General features: G+C 33.3%; 1 protein-coding gene and 1 long non-coding RNA gene across 2 annotated transcripts; both read right to left on the bottom strand.

The window, feature by feature from the left end:
* Positions 1-1,950: 1,950 nt before the first annotated feature.
* On the bottom strand, positions 1,951-3,181 carry LOC143567487 (uncharacterized). Its single transcript, XM_077053895.1, has 2 exons — positions 2,416-3,181; positions 1,951-2,245 (listed from the first exon to the last, which is right to left on the bottom strand). The coding sequence occupies exons 1-2, from the start codon at positions 2,978-2,980 to the stop codon at positions 2,004-2,006; spliced, it is 807 nt and encodes a 268-aa protein (XP_076910010.1). The 5' UTR covers positions 2,981-3,181; the 3' UTR covers positions 1,951-2,003.
* Positions 3,182-7,341: 4,160 nt separating this feature from the next.
* On the bottom strand, positions 7,342-8,354 carry LOC143567489 (uncharacterized). Its single transcript, XR_013141425.1, has 3 exons — positions 8,250-8,354; positions 7,581-7,635; positions 7,342-7,482 (listed from the first exon to the last, which is right to left on the bottom strand). It is a non-coding gene; the product is annotated as an uncharacterized LOC143567489 (long non-coding RNA).
* Between the last annotated feature and the right edge of the window lie 237 nt (positions 8,355-8,591).

Consider the following 8,591-nt stretch of genomic DNA (forward strand, 5'->3'; position numbering starts at 1 on the left):
TGTTTTGACCTACCCCAAATAAATACTTTTCAAAAATAATTAACCCGTTTTGGCCCTAACTAATTGACACCTTTTTAATGACCGGAACCAGATTAATATTTTTTTAAATTTGACTTGTTTTGACCAAAACCCATTCCGGGCCGTTACCCGGCCCGCCCGCTTTGCCACTGATAATATATAACCAACCATAAGGTGTAAGAAACTTGCAATGTTATGCCCAAAAAAATCATGCTGTGGAACATGGTTTAGGAATCACTGTTGTTGACCGGAGGCATGCTTGGAGTGCCTGCGGCTGCTGCTGCTGATAATTTACACTGAATTGTTGTTGTCCATAAAATCCTGACCTCGAAAGATGGAGTTCATCATCATCATCAATATTACCACAATAAAAGCATATGACCATATAACTTATTTAACAAATATTAAGGGCACTGCAAAATCAGCATAAGTACCTGACGGAGCATGTATTGTTGCATCGTCCTGGTCTCCAATTAGAACGCAGCCAGGCCGCGATTCCTGGTCTAGTGAAGACGAACCGAATAAAGACGGCCTCATGTTAGTGAAAGACATATTATGCAACAGTAAGATTACCTGCAACAATAACCAAATACTCAACATGAAAGAAAGTATATATAATGCATATTAATCAATAATCACACAATTACATAGGCATGCATGAAAGATTACAATGTACAAGTAATTAGTAAGAAACTTGTAGCAGAAACGAAGTCTAATTAATGTTTAATTTGGGGTTAATAATAAAAATAATAATTACCGGGATGATGGAGACACTGGTAAACTCTAGAGATGAATCGGAGCAAATTTGCATGTAACTGAAGACGAAACGCAGCAGCAATTTATGGACGTATATGCATCCAAAGCAAGAAACCAAGTTGTTTCTGTAACTACTACACGTGTATTCTCTATCTTACAACTTGTTTTTTCACCTTATTTTATATTTCTAACCCTGATATTTTAACTATTAAGCTATTTTATTTTTTATTTTAAATTTAGTATTTTAATTCATTTATGTTTTTTGTAGTTAAGTTATATATTTGCTTATTTATGGTTATGGTTAATTTTTTTTATTGCTTATTTATGGTTCAATTTTATTGCTTATTTATGGTTAATTTTTGTATTGCTTATTTATGGTTCAATTTTATTGCTTATTTTATGGTTAATTTTGTATTGCTTATTTTATGGTTAAAATTTTAAATTGCTTATTTATGGTTAATTTTGTATTGCTTATTTTATGGTTAAATTTTAATGCTTATTTATGGTTTTTTATTTATTATTTTATGGTTACATTTTTATTGCTTATGTTTGTAAATAGTTTCATTTGGTACAAAAAGTAATCTGATTAGATGAAAAAATGGTATATGTGAGGAGAAAATAAGTGTTCTTGAAAAATTAGTGAATCTAACGTGACAGCCAACTGGATGCGTTTGTAAATGTTTTTAACCCTTGACACTATGATCGTTGATAAGGTGGAGTGAACAAAATGGACTATAGCGATAAGTTTTCACACTTCATATTACCAATAAACATTGCATACCCAATATTTTCAAATATTGTCTTATGTGTGTTTGGAGATAAATTGGAGAATGGAGATAAATTCAGGTTGTAATCCATCCTTTTTGAGTAAATTTGTAAAACACCTAATATTTTCATACATCATCTATGTTTGTTAGGGTGTGTATGAAACTGCCCTCTGAATATTTAGCAACAAAAGTCTTTCTCTAATCGTGTAAATCTTAATATCAATGTTTGTGTTCATATTATAATATAACGTATTTAACATAAGCAAGCATGAACAAGTTCATTCCCTTAGCAGTCAAACACGAACACAAAAGCATGTCTTTTTGTGTTTGCTTATTTGTTCAGTTAAAAAGTTTAATGTTTCCAAAAATATTCAGCTAAAAACCAGCATAAGTTAAGGCTACCAAACTGAATCATGCAACATTACATAGAAACTTAAATTTAATAAAGCTATACCAACCATGTTAAGGTTTACAAGAGGTAGTTGTATCAATTGCAATGGTGCTAACAACATCCTTAACAAAAGTGAAAAAACATTCTCTGCAGGAAGTTGGCATTAAAGTAGAGCTGGGCCGCTTCTGTGTTTGACTATGGTCACATACCAATCTTTCAAAGGACCGGAACCGCGCCTTTGGAGGCTCAATCCCACATGCAGCCACGATTGAATGCGTTGCATGTCTTGCAACTTCCTTAAACACATCAGCTTCTGCACATGTATGACATATATTAAGTTATGAAGATGTATCTGATCGAACTGTTATACAAGTGTCCTACAACATTCTTAATTTCTATAAAAAGAAAACAGCACAAGTTGAGCTTAACAAGTGATTTAAATCATGATGCAATATAAAAAACTTGAGCTAAAGACGGTCATACCTAGTTTCTTGTCCCTGCTTAAAAGCTTCAAGTTGAGCTTAACAAGTGATTGAATCTCACTTTTAGCATTCTCGATTTCCTTGTTATTGCCATCATGCTGCGTGTCTTTCTTTATATTCTCCTCCTCCTCTAAACCAGAATCGATCTCCTTTTTTGTAGAGCGTTTATCAGTAGCTTTGGATGATGATTGATCACTAGAACCAAGTTGCGCGTCTTTCTTTATATTCTCCTTCTTTACAGTAGCATCGATCGCCTTTTTTGCAGAGCGTTTATCGGTAGCTATTGATGATGATTGACCACTGGAACCAACAACATTAGATGCAGTCGCCAGATTCTGACAATTGTAATTAGCATTCTTCACGTGCGCAGATGCAATAATCTTCCTAGAAGAATATGAAAACTCACTTTCATTCCTTTTCAAGCCTGCCAAATAACTGCCATTTGGCCTCACCTTACTCGCCTCAATCACTAATTTTTCTTTATTCTTATGTAACTCTGCCTTTTTAGGAAAAGGATTTTTATTTCCCGGCTTTTTCCCAAAAGCTTTTGCTGCAATACTCATCATTTTCCATGCTTTATCGATGTCATTTGAACGACTTTGAGAAGTCGACTGACTTTCACTTTGACTTGTTTTGCGCCCATCTCCACAAGTGGAAGTAAAATTCAAGGACCCACCTCGAATCCCATCCCAATTTTCACGTAATACTCTTATACGAGAATGCACATTAAGGCAGCGCTTCAAGGTTCTAGCATTTGGAGCATTTGACCTGTCAACAGTTGACTTTGCGTTTGACCTGTTAACAGTTGACTGTGCGTTTGACCGGTCTCCAATTGGTCTATCAGAGGTGGGTACTGAAGGCGCATCAGTATTAGGTTCACGAGTATAAGTTTCTCTAACAATATCATAAATTGACACCTCAGAATAAGCAGCCAGCCCTTTATCGAACCTTAAAAGGGGATTATTATTATCATTATTAGCATTAGTATTGGTATTATCATCATCATTATCAAATGTGGTACTTGTTTCAACCTTAGCATGTTCATCCCTCGAAAGCGTGCAGTCTCTGCAAAACCAATCACCCTCGGGTACAGTTGCACCAAGGCCAACACAGTACGAGTGAGCAGCTGAGTCACATAGATCACATAGTAACAGAAGATGATCATCTGATGAACTGCTGCATACGCTGCATTTTACTTGTGAGTACGGATCCGACGGTCCAATTGTTGCATTGCCATTGTAATAATGAATCTGCAATAAACTCGTTTTTAAACAACACAAACAATATGAACAGAATTAACACCTTTAACAGAGTTAACTAGGGCTGGCAGATGGCATAATAGGTCAGACACGACACGAAACCCTGTGGTGCTAGACACGAACACAACACGATAACTAATCATGTCAGATTTTTCAGACATGAACATGAACCTGTTTAGAAACAGGTTACACGACACGACCTGTTTATGGGCACGATAAAATATCATATATGGGAGTGTTTGGGATTCCTTATTTTTCACAATATACTGACTTACCAAACATCTTATCAACTTACTAACTTTTTTAATAAGTTAAAAAGAAGCCTAAATACGCAATCCCAAGCACCCCCTTTATTTTAAAAAAAAAAGAAAAAAACAGGTCAATCTATTTAAGACACGAAACCTCTCTCCTGTTATACTTATTTAATAAGAAAAGGTAATAATAACAACCTGATCGCGAACAGGAACTTTAACAATTCTCTCCGAGAGGAAGACTCCTTGACGGAGAATCTGCGCTTACAAAGGGGGCATCGGGACTCGACTTTAGCCCACTCCATAATACAGACAAAGCAAAAGTAATGATCACAGCTATCAATAACGCCTCTAAGGGACAATCCTTCATCCAACAAACACACGCCACAAGTCGCCAGCTCTTGCTGTTGCAAACACTCGTCATCTTCTTCTTCTTTAACAGCTTTTGATTTGCCTTTCGAAGGTGGATCTGGGGTTAGGGTTTTGAGTCGTTTCGAGGGAGAGTATTCAATGGTCTCTTGTTTGATGTCCGGCAGCCAATTGGTGTTTTGTGATTGAATGTTTGGTGGGTTTTCGGTAGGTTCTTGTTTAGGAATCATTGGATGGATGTGTCGTTTACGATGAATGAAACAAGTACGGTACCTTGGGATAACATTAGAAACCGCTTTCTAACCGTTTGTTTAGGTTTAAACAAACTCAGGAACACAGCGTAAAAGACTTTTCGGAGCATTATCAGTCTATTTATAAAATTATACTAAAAGATCACTATACTTTTTACTTCACTTCCGATTAAAGCGTAAAAGACTTTTCGGAGCATTATCAGTCTATTTATAAAATTATACTAAAAGATCACTATACTTTTTACTTCACTTCCGATTAAATAACACTTTTTTTACCTTTATCATTACTTTTTCTCTTTCCTTCACACACAACTATTTTAAATAAATCTTAAAAGATTTTAGAGTGTGAACAGTGTTTCTTCAAATTTAACCATAAATAGTAAATTTTCTTTATTCTCTACTCAAAATCACTCACAACCATACTTTAAAAAATGGAGAATACAATCACATAAATTTAGAGAACCCAATAACAATGCTCTTAGACTTCCTTAAACCGAACGGTTTAGGGAAAATTACGAAAATAGCCTTTTTGTGGTAAAAATTCAGAAAAAAAAACTCTTAATATTTTTGTAAATTCCATAAATGTTCATTTCAATCTGTTAACTTTTTTTGGGGAAAAAAACATCATTTTTGAAATCCACCAAAGACCAAGTTTTGAAATTTTGTTTTGTTTTTAATATTTAATTATTTAATTAATTTTGCGTATATTTAGTTTTCTTTTATAAAACTTTAACAAAATTCTAAATATAGCATTGGACGTCTTATTTTTATCTAAGTGATTGCATAAATTTTACTCAACACCGAGTCGGGTTTGTTTCGATATAATTTTAACCGGACTTGGTTTTGAACCAAATTTATGTTGACACGCAGATAAAAATATGGACGTCTTAATGATATATTTGAAACTTCATAAATCTTTATACATTAAAAGTTACTAAAGAAAAACAAATTAGAATAAAATTATATTATGTTAAATTACATTAAAAAAAATTAGAATCTAGGGATCAAATGAGATGCGATGGGATTGAGTTGAAATTGGTCGGAGCATTAAATTTGAAGATGGATTTGGTTCAAAAAGACCATTTTTTTTAAATTCCCAAGAAACTACAGACGAATTTGAAATTGGTCGAAGGAGATGGGTTTGGTTCGAAACTTACCGGAGCCGAAGAGTTTTGTAAAGAATATTTTGGAATATTAACAAAATGAGGGTTATTATGGGTTTCTCTATCCTCAAAAGGGTCATTTTGAGAATTTTTACATTCAAGAAACGAACAACCCTTTTGAAAATTTCCAAGTAAGACCCATCTCAAGCTCATATTTACAATGATATTCAACGACGAATGAGAAACTGCCGTGTAGCTTCAAATCTCATCGTCACGATAAGATTGGCATGAACATTTTGGGAATTTTTCAAAAGGGTGGGTCATTTTTGAAATATCTCTCCTCACTTGGGTTATTTTTGGAATATCTTGACGTTTAAATTTGACTATGGTTTAGTCTTTTAGACTAACTTCATCAATTATTTCTCGTTAAGATAATGAATGAAGTTAGACTAAGGGTTCAAAATCGCAAACAAGTTTAAATGTCAAGGGTAAAAAAAACTAATTACTCTCATATTATATATATATATATATATATATATATATATATATATATATATATATATATTGTTTGTTTTTTCTACCTTATTTTATTAATTTTAAAATTCTTTTATTTTGTTTGTTATTTTTTTTCTTTTTTCTAATTAACTCACATGTTTAACTAACCAATTAACTGAACACACTGCATTTTTTGAGTTTAATGTTTTTTATATCCATCACAGCATGCGAGTTTGATAGCGTGAGTTTGGACGTTGCCTAATAAAGAAACCAATGAAACAAACATATTTCGATGCCTCTTTGCTTATACTACGACTATATTTGAAAACAATTTGAACACTTTTGTTTTATGGCATGCATTTCACAATCGAACAGATCTGTAAGCACGATATACAAAGGGAGAGCTTAAAGTATGCACCCTCAGCTTCTATATTTTTTTCCCCCAATTCGACCTATTACAACTCATTCTTGATACAGTTATCAATTCTTTGGTTCAACATTATTTATTCATCTCTGATTACCAGCACTTTTCAAAATCTTGACCTTGATACACTTTTTTAAGAATCTTGTGCTAGGACATTTTAAAAACATAAAGAAAAACATTCGTCAATCTGCGTTATATATGCGTTAACTTCATCCCATGATTCAAAAGTTGTTAAAATTGCTTTCTTGCATAAAGTGGCAAAGTTAGATATATGCCTATCCGACAAAAGAATACTTTATATATCTAGGTCAAAAATGCCCGACCCGTTTAAAGCAAAACCATATATTGACCGTTTGAACAATTACCCAATTCACATTTACATTGGAAAATGATGTCTTACATCATTTACTATATTCCCATCTTATACCATATATACGTTGTTGAGGCTATGTTGATACCATTTACACTACTACAACAATATAATTTAACTGTTAATGATTACAAAAGATAAAAAGTTACTGTTATATTCTTAGGTCTACAAAGCCATATGGTTGAACAACACACAAATGACAAAAATATGTTCCAATCAACAAAGTTTTGTTTATCTTTGTTCCTGTGTAAATGATTCCTTCTAATATCCTCAAAAGAAAAACACAAAAGAATGAGCATAGTCAATTGGATATCATCAAATTATGCAAGTTGTAGACTACAACAAGATGGATTAAATATGCATGAATAGCATCATGCACAGATTTACAAACAGGTTATGGCCATAGCCTACAAAACTTACGAACTCTTCTCAGAAGAGTGTTTTCCATTAGAAAGACTGACACTTATTTCTGTTTTAGGCTCTCTCTGTGCAAACTTTTCGTTCCAGTAAGCTAACGGGTCAGCATAAGATCTTGTTCCAGCCTCACTAGAGAAACCAAAACAAAAAAAGCGGTTTAGTCATTATTCCATTCTCGCAAAACAAATATAAAAACCTTCAGTTTCAAATTGCAATTCAATTGCTACCTGCTTGCCCTGATAGTCATCCCGCCTATGGTTGCTTTCTCTTCAAATAAGTCACCTGCAACAATATCAACTGTCACGGTTAACAAGTCGTCTCTTGTCTGATCACAACATAACAAGAAACACTTCTATACAATGAGTTTTATTAATGTGTTTGACTGTTTTCCTACAAATTCCCCTTTCAGTATGGATCAAAAGCTAGGGCTATAAAAAATCGAACATTCTGTGAACAATTCACAAAAAGTTCAGCGAGAAGTTCGTGTATTTAATAAACGAACAAAGAAATTAAACCGCCGAACACGAACACACGTTTCGTTTGTTCATTTACGTTCGTTTATGTCTGTTTGTGTATATTTGTTTAGCCCTTTAACTATGTAACTTTATACATTTTAAAGATAATTATTCATTCTTTAAATCATGTAATGAAATAAACTTTAATTTAGATGTGTTTGTTAAAATTTGATATTATTGGATACTTAAACAGTTAAATGTTAATATTAGACTTCAACTGGTGTTCATTTATGATTGTTTATGTTCATTTATATTTGTTCATTTATGCTGCTTGTTTCGTTTAGAGTGCTAACGAACGCAAACATGCTCCTTTTGTTTACGAATGAACACGAACATGCTGCCTACACAATCAATAACGAAGTATGAAGAATAAAATAGTACCCCCATAGATGTCTTTATCCGAAAAGTACTTAGCTTTCAAGTAGGCAGCAAATCGAGCTTCGTAGTTCTTCAACTTGTCACTTTGCTCCTTGACATCCATCTCCCTATAATTCATAAAATTGCAGAAACCCTAATTATTATTCCAAATTTGGTAGAACGAATAAACAGAACAGAAGTTGATTTGAAACTCATATGAGATTCAATTCAACAATTGAATTGCATAAATAAATAAAACACGTATAAAAGAAACCGATTAAGCTACCTCAAAGATCCTATCACCCAAATGTCGCAATTGACGTCCGCCGCTTCATATAACTATAAATGATTTTAAACTTTAGCTAA

The sequence above is a fragment of the Bidens hawaiensis genome, unplaced genomic scaffold, assembly GCF_021521415.1.
Source record: "Bidens hawaiensis isolate Kalapana, Puna unplaced genomic scaffold, B.hawaiensis_p1.1 tig00023408_1, whole genome shotgun sequence".
Classification (NCBI taxonomy): Eukaryota; Viridiplantae; Streptophyta; class Magnoliopsida; order Asterales; family Asteraceae; genus Bidens; species Bidens hawaiensis.